At 45.8% G+C, this 21255-nt stretch overlaps 1 protein-coding gene across 4 annotated transcripts in view; it reads right to left on the bottom strand.

Moving 5' to 3' along the window:
* Positions 1-1230: 1230 nt before the first annotated feature.
* The window catches only part of BRPF3 (bromodomain and PHD finger containing 3), a 45004-nt gene continuing 24979 nt past the window's right edge, over positions 1231-21255 (bottom strand). For 2 of the 4 annotated variants that reach the window (XM_054027014.1, XM_054027016.1), the window contains exons 9-13: positions 19473-19569; positions 12328-12425; positions 8254-8351; positions 5593-5747; positions 1231-3662 (exon numbers count right to left, since the gene is read on the bottom strand). In XM_054027014.1, the coding sequence (XP_053882989.1) occupies positions 3479-3662; positions 5593-5747; positions 8254-8351; positions 12328-12425; positions 19473-19569 (632 nt within the window). In that variant the 3' untranslated portion in view covers positions 1231-3478. The remainder of the gene's footprint in view (positions 3663-5592; positions 5748-8253; positions 8352-12327; positions 12426-19472; positions 19570-21255) is intronic. The other 2 variants (XM_054027015.1, XM_054027017.1) reach the window with 1 other exon arrangement.

The raw sequence follows: 21255 nt of genomic DNA, 5'->3' as shown, positions 1-21255 counted from the left end.
GTGAAGCCCTGCCATGTCTGCAGGCCCAGATCTTAAACCCGGGTTAGGAATATAAAAAGGAATTTGAGATGAAAGCCCAACCGGGTTTAAAAGCAAAGAAGCCGCATGGCTTAAAAGGACTAGGAAAGAATGTGCTGAAGAGCCAACTGAAAAAAGAACTTTAAACCCAAGCTGATCTGGTCAGAAAACCTCCACCTGCTGGGAGCCAGGAAAGAACTGATCTGGCAGGTCTGCATAGCTGGAACCAACGGTTTCCCATTCGAGTGGACTGATGGCATGGTTTATTTGTTCTTGTCTCCCTCTGCCGGTAGGAGCGGGAGGTCATATTACTCGCTGCCTGGCATTTCAGGAGACAGGAAAATCAGGGCTCAATTCTCCTCTCATTTGCAACAGCTCTATGCCAAATATCAATCCATCAACTACAGTGGAATCACTCCTGATGTGCACTGGGGGAAGTGAGATGAGAATGAGGCTTTACAAGCTAGCAACAGGAGAGATTTCATCGGTAACGTGAGCAAATAAAAAGCAGGTGCTTGTCACAAGCCTCAAAGTAGTTATTCTTTCTCAAGAGCCCTCCGGCTACAAGGCCAGACCAGCGCTACAGTGAGTCTTAGGAATAAGAAAAGCAGATGAACCAAGACGACTTCAAGCCGGCCCAGGAAGCAGACACCTCAGACCAAGGGGTTAAATTCATCCATGCGCGGAGTGCCAACACGATGTGGACCATTTAAGTCCCATTTAAGCTGATAGGCTCTGATCCTGCAATGAGATACGAACAGGAAGACCGTCTGCACCCGTGCTCGGTCCCTCTGAAATCAATGAGGGACAGCAGGATCCAGGCTCAGGGTTTAAGTGAGACTTCAGTGGCACATAGACCTTGCATTGGTCCTCTGCCCGGGGGTGAATTTCACATCCTCTGCAGGACTATTTTCATTGTTTACTGCAATACATCCCACATGGAGCCATTCATTCTATGGCAATACGGAGGATAAAGGGAAACAAACCATAGCAGCGGGTAATTAGCAAGGGACCTGGAGGAACCAAGGAGCTGCTCCTCAGATGTCAGAGAGATCCTACTCTGCTTGCCAAAAAGCACTCTGCAGAAGAGGACAGTTCTTCAAGATGTGATCCTCATTAGGTTTCTTGCATGTTTCTCATCCCGGTGGGCTGGCGGAGGGTGGGAAAGCAGTCTTCAAAAGTCTGAACACGCCAGGAAAACACGACCACAGATTTTACATTAGAACATTTATTTCTCAGAGAGAAAATATAGTTTCAGACAGTCAGATTATAGTAGGTAAAATTAGCATTTTTTTTCTTTACAAGCATAGATTTTCTTATTACCTCTCTTATACCATCTGATATAAACAATTCTAGAAAGCAAATAAACTCACTTTCTACAATAAATAGAGCAATCTGTGCTTTACAGCAGACTGACAGTAACGTTTAGGTCCCATAGCAACAGCAGGATATTAGCCAATTAAACTTCTAAAATGTCATTAAAAAAAAAAAAAAGAAAACAAAACAAATCCCCCACCCCGCCCCCAAGATCTTAAAACAGTTATACACAGGTCACAAGTCCACAGCTGAGCTACTATCTGGAAAAAGTGTATGTTCCTTTAAATAAATTATACTGTGTGCATACAAAAAGACCCAGCAACACAACTGAGGACTTTCAAGAATGGTGACAATAGGCCTGAATAATTTAGAACAATATTTTACAACTATGTACACAACTTCCTTCCCTATCCACACTCTTTAGGGATTATTATTTTTTTTACAAAATCCTATACCCCGTCTTTATATGTTACAGGTATTTTCCTTAAAGTGTGGTTCCATGTCCCAATGTATAAGAAGTGGTACTTTAAAAAAGTAGACCAAGTAGAAATGGCAGTGATTTCCCCCCCCCACCCATTTATTATTATTTTCTCCCCACATTCTCTTTAGTATGAAAAAGTTAAAATAATAAAAAAATATTGAGTTAAAAAGCGAAAGGATGATATTCTGTCTACAATCTTGATCTGCACCTTTGGTTCTTAAAATTTAAAAGAAAAAAAAAAACACAACAGAACAGATAAGAGAAATGATGAATCCTTGGCTAATAGAAAAGAAAAGTTTTGTCATCAGCTTTCAAACATTAGCTGTCCCCATTTTTGCAATATAAAAGCAATAAAACAGGATTCTCTGCAGAGCTGGGGTTTTGTTTTTTTGTTTTGAATGGATCGCAAATGCTAGAGACCCACAGAGCAGGGAAGAGATGTGTTAGTGTGAGAAAAAGTGAACGGGTGAAATGGTTATGTGCTCCAGCTAGCAGGAATCCAGTCACAGCTTTAATTCAGTCCAAACCAAGCTGGAGGAAAACTTTAAAAAGACAGTCAGTGAAAAAATAAGGGCAGAGAGGAATTGGGGTCTGACATTCCAACTAGTTATTTTAAACTGAATGTGCATAAAACGACACCACAGGGTGTGTCTTCCTCCCGCCCTGATCAACGTTAGTGTCCGTAAAGCTGCTCCAGCTGATTAGACGCTTCCAAAATTAGGTTAAAAAAACATAAAAGACATTTTCTTGCCCCAGACTCAATACTCTGTTAAGATGCAATATGAAGTACATGTTCTTGGAATTGTCACACTGTCACTGAAATTGAAATTTACACATGAAAACTATTGACTATAAAGGTCTAGGTCACACACACACAAAAATAAAAAATAAAATTCGGGAACTTGTTTTTTATATTTAAAGCTCTGTGCATCTGTGCATGTGTGCGTAAGGAAAAAGGGAGTTATCAAAATATGATCTCAATCTTTTCTAATTGTGGTGAAAACCTACCATGAAAACATATTATATATACATAGGCATGGGAGTCATAACAATAACAGTAGGCTGCAAATTTGTTAACGCCATGGGGCAACCAATGTCATTTAAAAAATGAAATTAAAAAAGTCCAGTGATGGTTATTGTAAATTTGGCACAAGACAGTCCAGTTGGAGTTCCACTAAAGGGTCCTGGTTTATTTACAATGGTGATGGATTCCAGAGAATTACTCAGGGCTGGCTGCAGACTAAAAACCCAAGAGGTGCGGGGCGTGAGGTCCAACCATCAGACTGCAGCTCCCCCCGCACTTCACCAGTTGACTGTGACTTCTGCCAAGGCACAGCTGTCACACTGCAGCTCTTCCTGGCTTCTTTCTTGTGGTCCAGCCTAATACATCACTTCCTCTCCTGCCGGCTCTTCAATGAGACACATTCAGAAAGAATCCAGACAGGCTTTTTGGCACGAATCAAGGTACTTCATAGGAGCTGCTCACACTGTTAGGCATAATTCAGCTCTCACAGGAACAGAAAAGAACACAGCAGATGCCCCATCACACTCCTCCAGGCAGGGAGGAAGCCCCTACCATTCTGTGCATGGCAAGGTCCACTGTGCCAACAGGTGCAAGGACTGAGTCTGAAAGAATGGGGCAGAGTGGGCATTTCCGACTCCCTACAGATAATTTGACGTGACAAAGGGGTGGTCTCCCCGGACGCGGCTCATGTGAATCATTGCTCGGTCGTACGCCACCTGGACGGACTTGCGGATGCTGGTTTTTCGGCCCTCCATCATCTTTAGCTTGTCCACCGTGTCGTCCACCCCAAGGGGAAGAACTTTGTCCCGCGGAAGCCATTGCCTGCAATCCAAGCAGAATACCAAAACCCTGTCACTGAGAGAAATGGACAGGCTCTAGCGTTTTTGCTGCTCCAAGCAGCAAAAAAAAAAAAAAAACCCCGCCATCGCGATCGGCGCCAATTCAGCGGCAGCTCTACCGCCGCTTCATTCTATGGCAGCAATTCGGCAGCAGGTCCTTCACTCCAACAGGGAGCGAGGGGCCCGCCACCGAATTGCCACCAAAGAGCCGGACGTGCCGCCCCTCTTCATTGGCTGCCCCAGGCACCTGCTTGCTACGCTGGTGCCTGGAGCCGGCCCTGAATGGAGAGAGGGCAGATGGGAAAGAATGGCCGATGGCCCAGGGTCACCCAAGACTTCCAGCCCTTTCAAGGCTAAGGGCTAAAATCGCTCCAGCTTTGCAGAAAGCTACAGTCATACAGTGCAATGAAGCTTGAGAACCCCTGTGCTAGGCCTCTTGTGGAGATGGAGTCATTACGTCGGTGAAGTATGGCACTTACATCGGCAGGACAAGGCTGTAGTGTAGACATTGACATAATTAGCCCAACATGAGGTGCCTTACGTCGACCTGTGTATTGCAGACCATGCCTAAGGGAATTAGGGGCTCACTGAAATGGGATGCGAGTGCCTAATTCCCTTGGGCTCCTTTGAAAATCCTAGCATCATTCCATTTTGCAATGCCAAGTGGAGAGTTAATAATAAAAGAAGAAAGAAAAATCCTATTCATTATCTTTTCTGGGTTTCCTAATGTATCTGTCTACTCTGTGTCTTCTTTGTTCAGCGTGTAAGCCCTTTGAAGCAGCGATCTGAAGTGCACATGGCTATTACCTACCATCTGACTTTTACTTCCACAGTCAGTCCCTCTTTCCTTGTGGGAGCTCCTGCTTCACTAATGCAGCTCCTTGAGGATGTGGCTATCAGCATCATTATAGGGACTCACCTCTCTCCCAGGATGTCTGCAGTGTTGTTGTAGCCGTATCAGTCCCAAGATATAAGAGAGACAAGGTGGGTTACGTAATATCTTTTGGTGGACTAACTTCTCCAGAGACCTGAAGAAGAGCTCTGTGTACCTCGATAGCTTGTCTCTTTCCCTAACAGAACCTGGTCCACTAAAAGATATTAGTTCACCCCCCTTGTCTTTCTCCCAGTATATCGCTCCAATTTTACAATCTTTACATTGCTTCACATATGGATTTCAAGGCTTTATTGCTTATTTTCAAAGCACTTCATTGGCTTGGGGCTTATTATATCTGATCGGTCTTTTGCTACCATATAAACCTGGTCATCCACTGAGGCCAAGATCAGCAGAGTATTTAGTCTGTCTGAGATTGAATGATAAAGTCCTTGAGAGCTAGGCACAAAATTTTCACTTGGATGCCTTACGATAGGTGCCTAAAATCCATATTATGGAACTTGAACAAATAGCCTGATCTGGAAACTGTAGGCACTCAGCACCTCTGAAAAACGAGGCTGCTTGTTTAGGTGTCTAAATATGGAATAAATCTAACGTTTTGAAAATGCTGACCTTGAAATTTTAGCAAAATTTCTCTACAACGGTAGAACTGGCTGCACGGTCTGCCTCTGCTTTCAGAACAAAAGGCACTTTTTATTGGTTGCTAATTTTGACTGTAAAATTAGTTCTCGATACAATTCAGTATTTTTGTTGTAAAAGCATCCTGTGATCCTGGGGTAAGGCCATAGCGCAAATGCCTCTTCCACCTGCTGATCATGTAAGCAGGCGACCCCACTGTCATGCATTCGGGCAAGGGAGAGGTGTGCAAACCCTTCAATGAGATTTTTGTGACTTCTGTGTCTTTACAAATGCTCCACGTTAAATCTGCCTTAATAATGACAAGTCTTTTAGGCCCCCTTTTCCTGAGATTCTGTTAAATCTTCCTTCTGGGCAGCCCATCCCGCGATGTCTGTTCACTCACCAGGTTCTCTTGTTGTCAAAGAACAGGACAAGGAAGAGCTTTTCTCCTGCCTCTGTCTGTTTCTGCTCCCCCAACTTCAACACATCCAGGGGAGGGACGGGGATGGGGACTCCGTTGTGAAGGAGGCCCTCGCGCGGCATCTTGGGATCAATTATCTGGAGAGACAGATGAGGCGCACGGGTCAGTATTTTGAAAGCCCCACCACAGGAGCCTCCTGCAAGTTCAGCCTAAGAGCACAGCCCTGCTCTGTGCTGCTTGAGCATAAAGGCACCGGAGGGAGGGAACCTGCAGGGAACAGGAGGGAGGAAGAGGATGCAAAAGAGTTCAGACTTTTGATAGCAGACATGGGATTTCCCAATGCAAAATACATTTGTGCTAATGGGAGGGCTCTCGACCTGCTCAGCACCAGAGATTAAACAACTTCATAGCCAAGCTAAATGCAGTCTGAAACGAATGAGTTTCCATGGGATATCAGTCAGGACAGAAACGGGCAATGGGAGCCATATAAGCACCTAAGATAGTTAGATATGAATATTAAATTATAATCATAATGACTACTACAGTAACAATCAGAGGCTCTGGTCAGGATCAAGGTCCCATTATGCTAAGCATGAAGCCCTGAAGAAAAGCAGTATCTATACTCTCTCTGTTTCAGTATGTCCAAGCTAGATGGTTAAAGTAACCTATGACATATAAGCAAGAGGCCCCCTCCTGTTCCATTTGAGTAACTCCCTGCACAGAGTCTTCGTAGAAGAGGGTTTGTCTCTAGGGAGTATGCAGTATTGTGGGAGACCCATAAGGTCTCCAGCCCAGAGGCTAATTTTGAAAGGGAAAGGACTTGAACATACAGCGTTGAGTGAGGCACTGTCACAATATTGTATTTTAATATATACTTTTTTGGTAGTCAATACCTTAGTATAAACCCAGTATTTTATTATTTAAATTCACACAGTAAATGTAACAAAATTATTGCATCCAATAGGCATATGTTGATCTCACTCATGCCAGTTTTACCCGGCTGCAACTCCATGGACTTCAGTGGAGTTACTTCTGAATTTACACTGGTACTAAATGAGAATCCGGTCTAGTATTTCAGAAGCGTTGACAGGCAGTGCCAGATCCAGGGGTACTCTGGCCAAAAATGCAGATGTAAAATCAAACGTATCAATTCTCTCTGTATAAAGCAGAACTGCCAATGTGCCCAACATTTACATTAGGTCAGACGGGGAAGATGAAACTGCAGAAACCAGATATGAAACCAGGTCCAGTCTTCTGTGCTTTCTGACCTGGGCGCAGAGATGCAGCCTACTGGCTTGGATGACCTGTTGGGCGCTGACACTGGCCAGCTGGACGAATTTGATAACAACACTCTTCATCAGCACAGCAGATTGTGTCCAGTTTCAACCATGACAAAAGACTCTGTCTATACTGACATAACAGTTTAAAAACCAAGCTTTGACACAGTCTAAACTCTGCTTGTGGCCAAACGAGGATCTAAAATGCCTTAAGGTTGGCCAATATGGGACAGCACAGAACAATTGTTCTCTACCTTGGGCTCCTACCTGGGATAAGAACATGGATTATGAACACCATTCTAGCATAGTTTGGTCCTGTCTACAGTGACTGACCAAACAGTGAAGGAATTCTGCTTGGCCACAATCAAGTATAAACCCTGGTTAAGCTCAAGCATGGTGTGAAAACTCTACTGTTACACCAGTGTAGATGACACCTTTGTACTTTCCACCCCTTTGTCTACAATAGCTTTTATTTCCTACAATTTTCCGTCAAAGGGTAACCAGCGACCATCTGTTTTTTGTCTATCCTAACACTCCCAACAATGCAGATGCACGAGTGCTAGCCACACTGGGAAATTACACAGACAAGGGGAACAAAAAGATCAGCTTCTTGAGAGATGTCTTTGTTATATGCAGCAGAAACTGTGAAGAGTAGAATCACACTTACTGCTTATCTGGCTCCTGTTCAAACTTATGTCAGAATACTCTCTTTATTGGTTATTTAAATGATGCTTGTAAAACACAGTGCTAACTACACTTTTTAGCACTAGCTGTGTTCTTTGTCTTAGACCATGAACTCTAGCACGTTTCCTTTAAACCCCTGATGCCAGTCTATGGATTTCTTAGCAACAGCCCGTGCACCAATCTCAAAAGGTACTAAGGATTGTTGTTCAAAAGACCAGGTGCCTAAGGCTTGGCGCAAAAATGTGAAAGCAACAGCATATTTGCACATGCAATTATTGTAATTGTACACATTCATTGGGTATCTGCACATGCAAATGGCCAGTTAGGAATATACATGTGTGACTGCAGTAACTATGCAAGCGAAGTGTGTAATTGCACATGCATGTTTCATGTGGCCAACAGCATAGATAGCTCTCGTAATACGCCAGAACAGTGAGCAAGATAGGAGAAGAAAGCGCTCATTGCTGGGCACCAACAGATTTATGTTTTGCAACATTTTCCCAATGGTCTGAAACAATGAGCAAAATGGCAGTTGACAGTGCGACGGAAAGACCCAGGCATTACGTGATCTGGAGGAAGTTTCTCTTTTCTAACTGGCTATGTTGCACCCCCTGCACTGGACTCTGCGTTGCTAAAGTTGCTGCTGCAGAAAGGGAGGATCCTGTGCAACAGGCGTACTTACCAAGGCAGGGTAGGATGGATAGCCTCGACACTTTGCCCACACCAGCTCCAAAGGTTCCAGTTCAGCGTGGCTCTCAAAGGGCATCAGGAGGTTTCTGCCTAAGGGGTCACAAAGAAACACGACTTAGAAGTGCCTGAGCATTAGTAAAGAGAAGTAGGGAACAGAAGCAACATCTCTATCTACAACTCAGACACAGCAGCCTACACATTCTCCAAAGCAACCAGCTAACGCAGATGAGACTGTTGTTGTGGCTAAAATACATGAGCAGAATTTCTGCCTTGCTTTTTTAAACCTACTTGCTATGTGGTAAGTGCGCAGCTGAAATTTCACTGTGTTCAAAATAAACCTACATCTGCCCCACCTTTTACCCCACAAATAGATACATGTCACCACTAGAACGTGGGCGTCTACATCATTTTATAATCAACACCATTTTCCTGATGGAGGGCTGACGCAAAATGAAAAGTCACTTGTTTTTGCCTTCTGCTGCCACTCCATATCCCTGCTCCGAGGCTCTATGTTGTTGTGCAACACCAGAAACAGAGCTGCTTCACATCCTCAGGCGGAGCAGGGAGTAAAGTAAGCAGGAGGGGAGTCTCCACCACCTCTCCATGCCTTGGGTAAGAAGCAATCCCACACAGTTCCCCCTCCTCTTGGGATGGTGCAATGAGAACCCCCCATCTCGGGCTAATCTATTTTAATTACTGTGTTGGACAATCTGGCTTCATGACTCAGGTCTTGGAAGTTGGAGACTGGGATCTGTCCACCTGTGACTATAAGGTCAGTTGTGTGGAGATTACTATTATTATATTATTATTATTTGTATTACCGTAGTGCTAGGAGCCCGAGTCATGGACCAGGACCCCACTTTGCTAGGGGCTGTACAAACACAGAACAAAAAGATGGTCCCACTGCCTGGAATTTCCCCAGCCATCTCCAACCTGACACGAGGTGGGTCTCACTAGTCCCATGCCAACTTTGCTCTCTTCTGATGCAAAATGCACATGGCTTTGCCTCTGGGATGCCATTGCAGCCCTGCTTGGCCCCAGACCAACAATATTTTATAAATCATTACTTCCCTAATAGTAAATCTGTGCTCCAGCTCCTCCAAATTCTGAAACACTCTGACTTGGCTCAGCAGGGTCCCCTGTACACTCTCACAACATCGGGGAAAGGCGAGCAAAGAACAGCTGAGAAGGTGGTAAGTGCTCATCCTCCTGATCTCATTTCCCAATACAACATTTTCAACAGTTAAAGTTTTATTAAAAACTCAATACGGTGATTTAGAAACACACACATCTAAGAAATCTGTTAAGAAAAAGGTGGTGCTAAGACCTGTGGCTGACCTGCAGTTGTGGGGGACTCAGCACCTCGGAAAATCAGGCCCTATGTGATTTCTAAGCAGGACTAAGATTTTGTCACTGAATTTTTTAAGAAGCGTCACAGGGTGATAACAGTGGTACATGTAGCTTGATGACAGGTGGAATAGTTCTGAACAGAAGAGTCACCAAAGCAGAAGATACTTTTGTAAACACCAGTACAAATAATGGGTGACATTCACTCTTGTGCAAAGAGCAGGCTCAAAGCATTTCACACCACTTCAACCTTCAAAATAGGGTTGAAGTGTAACTTTAGTACAGGGGTGAATTCCATTCATAACAAGAAGTGCTTGGGGGAAAGATGCGGTTTGACCCCTTTTTAATTTTTTGAAAGGAAAAAAAAAGAGGAATCTTAGGCTTGTCTTCATGATCAATTGGTTTGCAGCAAGCTGGGGCACGAATCTACCCTGCACTAGCCTGCCACAGACCAACTGTCTGTGCGCACCCTGCTGACGCACATTAATGTTTAATTAATGCTCTTTGATCTAGTCATCTTTGAAACGGGACTAGACCAAAGCACACCAAATAACTGTTAATGCACATCAACAGGGTCCATGCGGACAATTAGTCCACAGCAGTCTAGTGCGGGGTAGATTCACACCCCAGCTTGCCGTAAAATAAATGGTTGTATAGATGAGAACATAAGAACGGCCACACCGGGTCAGACCAAAGGTCCATCTAGCCCAGTGTCCTATCTTCCGACAGTGGCCAGTGCCAGGTGCCCCAGAGGGAACAGAACAGGTAATCAGCAAGTTAAGTCCTTAGTTGTGTTTTTATATGCAGTGCAGGGTGTAGGAGAGCTCTTGCTTTCTGCTGTTGAAAGGAACCAGCCAAAATGATTTGAGATACTTGAGGTTGGAGACTCAATGGTCCAGAGCCATCAAACAATGGCAGAGGTGCTTCAGAGGGTCAAAAGTCTTAAGAGCTGGGGAGTTTCTCACGGCACTCATATTGGAGGCACAAGACACAGGAATGATAATCCTGAACTGATGATTTCATTACAGAAATATTAACCCCATTATAAAACTGCAGAAACTCAGGCACAGAGAGTTGAAGTGACTTGCCCTAGAGTGCACAGCAACTCTGGCAGAGTTGGGAGGAGAATCCAGGGGTTCTACGTACCAGTTACTAGCTCTACCAACTAGACACAGTCTCCTCCATTTAAGATGTTGTTTTATACTCTACTTCTTTGTGTTGTCACGGTGTTGTGGCTGGGCTTCTAGCCTCTGTCAGCCAATCACGCAACCCACAGTTTTACTGTGCACCTCACAGTGAGGTTTATTCAGCTATTTTACCACCTAAGCCACAAAAAACTCTAAAATATCAAAATTTGTGAACATTAAAACAAAACAGCCCCCACAAAACACCCATGGAAGATTTCGTAATCGATGGGTCCCATGGCAAAAGCCCAGCCTTATTAATGCTATAGTAATATATATAGTCAGGCTTGCAAGATCAGAGCCTCTTATCATGGGATAGGGTCACCACAACTCCCTTCTAATAGCCTAAATTGCCACCCCAACCACATGCCTGAATCAAGACACACCTTTAATATAGAAACACTGATCAGATTCAGTTCTAGAGTAAATGGGTGCAACTCCCCTAAAATCAAATCATCAGAGATTAATTTGGCCCAGTAAGCCCCAGAACAAAATTATAACAGGTCAAATCTACCCCTAGTGAATCTCTGCTGAAATCAGTGAAGTTACAGTAGGGATGAATCCGCACCACTGTTCAGACAGCGAGATTTTTTTCAATGGAGTACAAACACGCAGACTATTCTGCTGTCACGTATCTGGCTGCTTAATCCCTGCAGGGGATGTCTAGCTCAGGCTGATAGAATAAGATTAGCTCCCATTTTTATCATAGCCAGAAGGGCTGCAAAAGTTCCATGTGGGGGACACATGACTAATCTGCTAGCTGCTGGCCTCTGAGAAGGAGTTTTAATTAATGTGAATTTCCCCGGGTGAGAGAGTCTCTGCCCGACTTTGAACGGTCACTATACTGTACAATGCAGACTATAGACTGCATCGGAAGTCAGAATGAATCAGAAAAATACATACATAGGATGACCCAACTGAGGGTGAGGTTGGGAAATATATGATGTATTTTTTCTTTTGCTATCCCAATGTGAGGTTAAAATACACAGAGCTGTCCCAAAGATTCAAACTTCCCCAGAAGTGGGCCGACTATGTAAAGCTTATCTCAGCAGCAGTTTGCTGGGTGTACAATGTCCTTGACAATAACAGTTTCCATTGAGATAGGAGACAGAGTACAGTGACTGTAAAGAAGGGGATAGATGTATAGTAGAGAGTTAAGATTCTGATCTCAGCTGCACCAGTGTAAATCTGCAATAACTCCATTGACTGGCCTCAGTACCTGCGATCAGAATCTGATCACTGGCGTGCTAGAAAACCACAGAATTGCCTTGGGTAATATTAGAAGAGTGTGGCTTAATGACACTGATGTATGGCACACACTGACAAGGAAAGTAGTGATAGCAATAGGACAGTGAACAACGATGAAGTCAGCTTCAGAGACAGCACTCCTTTTATTAGTATTATTTATTATTTGTATGGTGGTAGCGCCTCAGAATCCCAAACACAAACCAGGACCTGTAGTGCCAGGCACTGTACAAACAAAGAAAAAAAGACTGTCTGCCCCAAAGAGCTTCTTCTATAGACATTATTCTCACCTGAGCTGCTGTAATCAGAGTCTCCATTCACACCGTCCAAGAAGGGGACCCGAGAAAGGGCTGGCTTCCCTCGACTACGTTTAGGAGGAGTCAAACCACTGTTAAAAAGGAACAGAAAGTAGAGTGTTAGGGAAAGCAAGATTTCACTACAAAACACAGCTGAGTTACAGGATTCCCCAGCTGTTTGGAAAATGCTGGGAAATGATTGGACTGATGCAATCTCAATATGAAAAGAACACTAAAGGTCTACTTTCAGCAGGCCTCATTAAATGCTCCAGTAAAATTTGCCAATATATCTGCTTTGATATATTTTTGTGGGTGCAGTTAAGGAGACCTGTTGAACTTGAGGAAGAAACCCATCAAAGAAGTGTACATTAAGAGTCAAATCTATAACACTTAAACTCAACAAGTTTACCTGGTTTGAGTTTAGACATTGGAGGATAAAAGAGTAGCCAACATCTTTGAAACAGATTCTAATGGATAAATAGGGCTCCAGTATCAGATTTTCAGGATCTCTTTTTCCTTGTTCTTTATTACCAAGAACATTTATGAAAACAGTATCCCTACGTCTGAAGAATTTTGTAACTCTTGATTTTTGTTCCCTAGCTGAAAATTTTCATTTGTAACATTATAGCAATTTCCTAGTAACCAATTATTTTAAAACAGTAAAGAGAACTGACCCTACTTAGAATAATTGTATATGTTTTCCATGAGGCATCAGGCTAGTTTTCAACTCCCTGTTTTTGTGTGCATCCCACGACACTAATGTCATTTTTGAGATGTGAATTGCTTGTAATTATAATAAGCATTTACATAGCACTTTTCATCTTCAGAGTGTATTACAAAACATTAACTAATCTTTACAATTCCTTTGTGAGCCAAGTATCATTTTCCCCATTTTACAGATATGGAAACAGGCAAGGTGAAGTGACACTGAATTTCGGGCTACTGGTCCTGTCCTTAGATCACTGGACCATTCTTACTCCTTTAAGGAACTTCCAGTGGATACAGAAATATCTACCTAATCAGTATTAGAACTAATTATGAGCCCAGTTCTCCCACTTTTGCTCACACTAAGTAGTAAGGTAACTCCCTTCTCTTCATGTGCCAATATATTTATGCCTGTAGCTGTAATTTTCACTCCAAGCTTATGCCCAAATAAATCTGTTAGTCTTTAAGTGCCACCAGACTCCTTGTTGTTCTTGTGGATAGAGACTAACACGGGTACCCCTCTGATACTCATTTGCACCGTACTCTGTGAGTAGTTCCATTGCTTTCGATGTCCCATTGGTTTCATCAAGACAACATATGGAACAAGAGTCTACTCAACCTAACTAAGAGTGGCAAAACTGATTAGATCATATTATTAGCAGGACGCCCACTATAAGGGTAGATGAAAAGGTGCACTGCTCAGGGACAGCACTTGGAGGCACTATGCCTTAGAGAGGCTCAACATCTAGGACTGCCAACTTTCTACTCGCACAAAACTAAACACCCTTGCCCCGCCCCCTACTCCGCCTCCCCTCTGAGACCCCGCCCCCTGCTCACTCCATCCCCCTCCCTCACTTGCTTATTTTCACCGGGCTGGCTCAGGGGATTGGAGTGTGTGTGGGGGGGTGAGGGCGGGCTCGGGGGGGGGGGAGGGCGGGAATGAGGGGTTTGGGGTGCAGAAGGGGGCGTCTGGGCTGGGGGATGGAATCGAGGGGTTCGGAGTATGGGTGGGGGCTCTGGGTTGAGGCAGGGTGTTGGGGGAGGGGGTATGGGCTCTGGGCTGGGGGTGTGGTTCTGGTATAGGGTCAGAAATGAGGGGTTCAGGGTTCGAGAGGGAAATCTAGGCTGGGGAAAGGGGTCGGGGTGGAGGGATGTGAGGACTCCATCTGGGAATGCAGGCTCTGGGGTGGGGCTGGGGCTGGGGGGTTTGGGATACAGGAGCAGGGCCGGCTCTGGCTTTTTTGCCGCCCCAGGCAAAAAAGCCTCCAGCCGCCCCCGCCCCAGCGCGGCAGGGGAGGGGTGGCCGGAGCCCCGGGAGGAGGGCGGCGAGCCCCAGCTGGGGCTCTGCTCTCCCCGGTGGCCAGAGCACCGGGGGGAGGGCGGCGAGCCCCGGCCAGGGCTCCGCTCTCCCCGGCGGCCGGGGGAGGGCGGCCGGAGCCCTGGGAGGAGGGTGGAGTGCCCGACCAGGGCTCCGCTCTCCCCGGCGGCCAGAGCGCCAGGGGGAGGGCGGCGAGCCCCGGCTGGAGCTCCGCTCTCCCTGGCGGCCAGGGCGCTGGGGGGAGGGCGGCGAGCCCCGGCTGGAGCCCCGCTCTCCCTGGCGGCCAGAGCGCTGGGGGGAGGGCGGCGAGTCCCGGTCAGGGCTCCACTCTCCCCGGCAGCCAGAGCGCCGGGGGGAGGGCGGCGAGTCCCGGTCGGGGCTCCGCTCTCCCCAGCGGCCAGAGCGCCGGGGGGAGGGAGGCGAGCCCCAGCCGGGGCTCCGCTCTCCCCGGCGGCCGGGGGGAGGGTGCCGCGGGGGAGGGCGGCCGGAGCCCTGGGAGGAGGGCAAAGTGCCCGGCCAGGGCTCCACTCTCCCCGGCGCCCTGGCCGCCGGGGGGAGGGCGGCGAGCCCGGCCGTGGCCCCGCTCTCCCCGGCGGCCGGAGCCGGAGCACCGCACCGCGCCGCCCCCCTCCAGGTGCCGCCCCAAGCACAAGCTTGGTGGGCTGGTGCCTGGAGTCGGCCCTGTACAGGAGGATACTCCAGGCTGGGACCGAGGGGTTAGGGCACGAGAGGGATCAGGGCTGGAGCAGGGGGTTGGGGCGTGCGGGGGTGTGTATGTGTGTGTCAGGGGTGCAGACTCCAGGCGGTGCTTACCTCAGGCAGCTCCCAGAAGCAGCGGCATGTCCCCCGTCCGGCTCCTATGCAGAGGGGTGGCCAGGTGGCTCTGCGCACTGCCCTGTCCTAAGGTGCCACCCCAACAGTTCCCATTGGCCGCGGTTCCCGGCCAATGGGAGTTGCGGAGCTGGCACTTGGGACGGGGGCAGCGCACGGAGCCCCCTGGTTGCCCCTATGCCTAGGAGTTGGAGGGGAGACATGCCGCTGCTTCTGGGAGCCGTGCAAAGCCCAGCAGGGATGGAGCCTGCCTTAGCCCAGCTGCACTGCCAACCGGACTTTTAACAACCCAGTCAGTGATGCTGACTGGAGACAGCGGGGCCCTTTTCGACTGAACGTTCTGGGCAAAAAACAGATACCTGGCAACTGTATCAACATTTGAGAAGTATGGGGAATAAGCAGGAATAACTAGACGTATGGGGAAACAACAGGAAGAATTAGAAATGCTAGTGAATAAACACAACTATGACATAATTGGCATCACAGAGACTTGGTGGGATAATACAAATGACTGGAATATTGGGATAGAAGGGTACAGCTTGCTCAGGAAGGACAGGCAGGGAAAAAAGGGAGGAGATGTTATCTTATACACTTGGATTGAGGGTGAGATGGCAATAGGAGACAGACTTGTGGAAAGTCTCCAGGAAAGGATAAAAAGGATAAAAAACAAGGGTGATGTCATGGTAGGGGTCTACTACAGACCACCTACCCAGGAAGAAGAGTTGGATGAGGCTTTTTTAAACAACTAACAAAATCATCCAAAGCACAGGCCTTGGTGGTGATGGGGGACTTCAATTACCCAGACATCTGTTGGGAAAATAACACAGCAAGGCACAGATTATTCAACAAGTTCTTGGAATGTATTGGAGACAATTTTTTGTTTCTGAAGGTGGAGAAAGCTACTAGGGGAAGAGGCTGTTCTAGATTTGATTTTGACAAATAAGGAGGAACTGGTTGAGAATCTGAAAGTGGAAGGCAGCTTGGGTGAAAGTGATCATGAAATGAGAGAGTTCATAATTCTAAGGAATGGTAGGAGGGAAAACAACCCAATAAAGATAATGGATTTCAAGAAGGCCGACTTTAGTAAACTCAGGGAGTTGGTAGGTAAGATCCCATGGTAAGCGAGTCTAAGGGGAGAAACAGTTCAAGAGAGTCAACAGTTTTTCAAAGCGATATTAGAAATGGCACAAGAGCAAACTATCCCACTGCATAGGAAAGATAGGAAGTATGGCAAGAGACCACCCTGACTTACCCTTTAATGATCTGAAACTCAAAAAAAAGAGTCCTATAAAAAGTGGAAACTAGGTCAAATGACAAAGGATAAATATAAACAAACAACACAAGTATGTATGGACAAAATTAGAAAAGCCAAGGCACAAAACAAGATTAAACTAGCTAGAGTCATAAAGGGTAACAAGAATACATTCTACAAATACACTAGAAGCAAGAGGAAGACCAAAGACAGGGTAGGCCTGTTACTCAGTGGCGGGTGGGGAGGGGAGGGAGGGGAACAATAACAGAAAATGCAGAAATGGCAGAAGTGCTGAATGACTTTTTTGTTTCAGTTTTCTCCAAAAAAGTTTAGTAGCGATTGGACATCTAACACAGTGAAAGTGAGGTAGCATCAGAGGCTAAAATAGGAAAAGAACAAGTTAAAAATTACTTAGACAAGTTAGATGTCTTCAAATCACCAGGGCCTGATGAAATACGTCCTAGAATACTCAAGGAGCTGACTGAGGAGATATCTGAGCCATTAGTGATTATCTTCGAAAAGTCATGGAAGACAGGAGAGATTCCAGAGGAATGGAAAAGGGCAAATATAGTGCGCATCTATAAAAAGGGAAATAAGGACAACCCGGGGAATTACAGACCAGTCAGCTTAACTTCAGTACCCGGAAAAATAATGGAGCAAATAATTAAACAATGAATTTGCAAACACTTAGAAGATAATAAGGTGGTAAGTAACAGCATGGATTTGTCGAGAACGAATCATGTCAAACCAACCTAATAGCTTTCTTTGACAGGGTAACAAGCCTTGTGGAATGGGGGGAAGCAGTAGATATGGTCTATCTTGACTTTAGTAAGGTTTCTGATACTGTCTCGCATGACCACCTCATAAACAAACTAGGGAACTACAACCTAGATGGAGCTACTATAAGGTGGGTGCACAACTAGTTGGAAAACCGTTCCCAGACAATAGGAGGGCATATCAAATGGGGTCCCGCAGAGATCAGTTCTGGATCTGGTTCTGTTCAATATCTTCATCAACGATTTAGATAAGTTTGCGGATGATACCAAGCGGGGATGGGTTGCAAGTGCTTTGGAGGATAGGATTAAAATTCAAAATGATCTGGACAAACTATAGAAATTATCTGAATTAAATAGGATGAAATTCACTAGGGACAAATGCAAAGTTGTCCACTAAGGAAAGAACAATCAGTTGCACACATACAAAATGGGAAATGACTGCCTAGGAAGGAGTACTGCGGAAAGGGATCTGGGATCATAGTGGATCACACGCTAAATGTGAGTCAACAGTGTAACACTTGCAAAAAAAGCAAACGTCATTCTGGGATGCATTAGCAGGAGTGTTGTAAGCAAGACACAAGAAGTAATTCTTCTGCTCTACTCCACGCTGATTAGGCCTCAACTGGAGTACTGTGTCCAGTTCCGGGCACCACATTTCAGGAAAGATGTGGACAAATTAGAGAAAGTCCAGAGAACAGAAACAAAAATGATTAAAGGTCTAGAAAACATGACCTATGACGGGAAAAATTAGATTTGTTTAGTCAGAAAAAAAGAAGACTGAGGGGAGACATGATAACAGTTTTCAAGTACATAAAAGGTTTTTACAAGGAGGAGGAAGATTTTCCTCGTTAATCTCTGAGAATAGGACAAGAAGCAATGGGCTTAAATAGCAGCAAGGGCAGTTTAGGTTGGACATTGGAAAAAACATCCTAACTGTAAAAGTGGTTAAGCACTGGAATAAATTGCCTCAGGAGATTGTGGAATCTCTGTCTTTGGAGCTTTTTAAGAGCAGTTTAGATAAACACCTATCAGGGATGGTCTAGATAATACTTAGTGCTGCCATGAGTGCAGGGGACTGGACTAGAAGACCTCTCGAGGTCTCTTTCAGTCCTATGATAGAATTCTATGATCTCACTACACCCCCTTAATAGGTGTAGTATACCTCCTTCTTCAGGGATGGACCCATTACTTTGCTAAGCCTCTACCCTCCCTGTCCTTTTGCTCCTGCAGGGGTGGAAGTCAGAAGCAATCCCTAAGCTCCCTGAAATTGTGACTAGCCCTTACTTGCCACACATGGTATGTGTGCAGGGAAGTGTCTTTGTGTTCCTTCCGACGCAGTCGTGTGAGGATAGGGCACAATCCAGCCCTATAAGTGGTGGGGTGGGTGGGAAGGAATACATTCTTCTCACATGCTGTAGACTGTTTTACAGCCTGCTATCTCAGACCTTCTGAAATATTTGTCAAAGCAATTCAAAAGATTAGTGAGTACTGTGGATTATCTTTCTGCAAAATTGGGCTTTAAAAACAATACTATTTGTGAGTTACAAGAGCATCTAAGAAATTCATGTGCTGGAGAATGAAAGCAGCAGTGCTGGTAAGTGATGGGGGCTCATCTTCACCTCAAGAGGGTTGGGCTAACCAAGCAGGACCTATGTTTCCCCAACTTTGGCTCTCTGGTAATGGATATACCTGTGTAAAAGTGGCTAGAGCACGTACATGCCGATCAGGTGACATGAGTCTACTCTACATCAGTACATCTAAAACATCAAACGCTGTCTTGGGATCTATGAACTGGCTTGAGGACTATATCGGGAGTGTAAAGGGTGCAGATGCAAGAGGCTTTTGGCTCTCAGCCCCAACATTAATACAGAAGTTAAGAAACAATTTGAACAGGATTTTACATGGTGAAGTTGCCTTAGAAAGAAGGGCAAGGAAACGCAGTGAGAACATATAGGACTTACCTACACTTACACTTAGTTTGCAAAAAGCTGGGGTGCAAATCTACCATGCACTAAGTGTCCGGGTGGACCCTACTGCTTCACACTGACAGTGCAGTCAGTCCCTAGAGCATTTTGATCCAGTCCATTTCTAAGCGGGATAGCTCAAAGCACTCTATGGAACTTTTAGTGCGCAGCAGTGGGGTCCATGCAGACATTCGGTGTACAGCAAGCTAGTGTGGGGTAGATTTACACCCCAGCTTCGTGTTCGTGTGTAGACAGTATGTATTCTGGGGAAGAGCTCAGCAAAGGGGACTTACCTGCAGGCTTCAAATGCCAGCCCACTGCCAAGGCCGGAGCTGCACTCCGAGTCAGACCCGCTTTCCGTATGTTTCCCAAAGCCGTTGGTCACTCCTGCTGAGAAGACACAAAAGAATCAGCCTAAAGGCCTGGTTTGCCTCTCCACGACCCAAGGATGCTTGAAGGGGGAGACCCAGAGGCATCACAACCTGCTCAGGAACTCAAGTATCAGAGGGGTAGCCGTGTTAGTCTGAATCTGTAAAAAGCAACAGAGGGTCCTGTGGCACCTTTAAGACTAACAGAAGTATTGGAGAATAAGCTTTCGTGGGTGAATGCCCACTTCAACAGATGCAAGTAATGGAAATTTCCAGAGGCGGGTATAAATCAGTATGGAGATAACGAGGTTAGTTCAATCAGGGGAGGGTGAGGTGCTCTGCTAGCAGTCATCCTAATGCTCTGGATCCTGCATCTCAGAAGGAGGGTATCATACTGACAGCCAGACTGTTCCCCCCTCACACACACTTTTAAAAAAAGATCTTATTTAACAGCAAAGTGAATGCTAAACTCAGTTTCCCAGACCCAGCAGCATCCAGCAGGGATCTAGTAAAACAGCTTTTTCCTTAACTCTTTGGAACAATGGTTTAGCTTCAAACAAGGGGTGGTGGTCACTGCAGTCACTGGTACATTTCTCCAATCAGTTTCTAACTGTTGATGAGAGGGCACTTCTCGCTCACCTTCGCTCTCCCCAGCACCTGCTGGTCTGTAACTCACTGGGATTACTGGAGGCAAGGCCTCTTGGCTGGACAACCAAACACCTGTCCTGGATAAATGAAGCGCTTTATTTACTGTCCACTGGACAGGCTGAAGAATGACACACACAAATCCTGGGAGCACTGATTGACTGCTATGTCTACCCACGGCTAAACGTGAAAACAGGCCTCTCGCCTCTGTTCCCTTGGAAAGCAGCAGTCCCCCCACATTTCATACAAAAGGAGCCCGCTATGGCATACCAGTATGGGGTGCAACTAGCAAAGCAGCGTCAGAGGAGACCCAAAGCAAACAAATCATCAGCTTCTTCTGGGGCTGTCTGAAAAGAAAACGAGGCAGGAGCCCAGTTTTAGCGTCCGGCTGTGTCAGATGTGCCCATTAGTCAATGCACCCAGGATTTTCAAGCTCAGATCAACAGCTTGCCCATCAGTTCCAAGGTGCTTTACAACAGTGGTCTCCAAACTTTTTTGATCGCACACCCCTATCAGTACAAAATTTTTGAACATGCACCCCCTGCCATGCCGAAGCCAAAAAAAAAAAGCCGCTTGGACTCCCACCCGAACTGCCGAAGCAAAAAAAAAAAAACCAGCTGCTCGGATAGTCCGCCCGAACTCTCCACTTTGGAGACCACTGCTTTACAAAGGTGATTGAGCATTATTACCTCCACTTTAAGGATGGGGAAACTGAGGCACAGAGCGGCAACGTAGTTTGCTCAAATTCACACAGAAAGTCAGTGGCAGAGCTGGGAACTGAACTCCAGAATCCTGACTCCCAGTCTGGTGTCATATCTGCTGGAACACTAATGGTAACTCATTCTGGCTACAACTAACAACTAAAGGGATAATTGTATTTTTTTTGCTAGGAAACCAAATCCGAGATCTAGAAAAGGACACCTTAGATAAAACCTTCTACCTTGGATTTCTGGATTTCCAATGCATAGGTCACTTGAATAAGCTAAGAGAGTAAGGAAGCATAAGGAAGCAACGGTCCACGGGTAGACCAAATCTCCCTCTACCATCTTTCTCTCAGGCCATT

The sequence above is a fragment of the Malaclemys terrapin genome, chromosome 4 (genome assembly GCF_027887155.1).
Source record: "Malaclemys terrapin pileata isolate rMalTer1 chromosome 4, rMalTer1.hap1, whole genome shotgun sequence".
Lineage (NCBI taxonomy): Eukaryota > Metazoa > Chordata > Testudines > Emydidae > Malaclemys > Malaclemys terrapin.
Note: the sequence above shows the minus strand (reverse complement) of the source record. Positions and strands in the feature narration are given on the sequence as shown.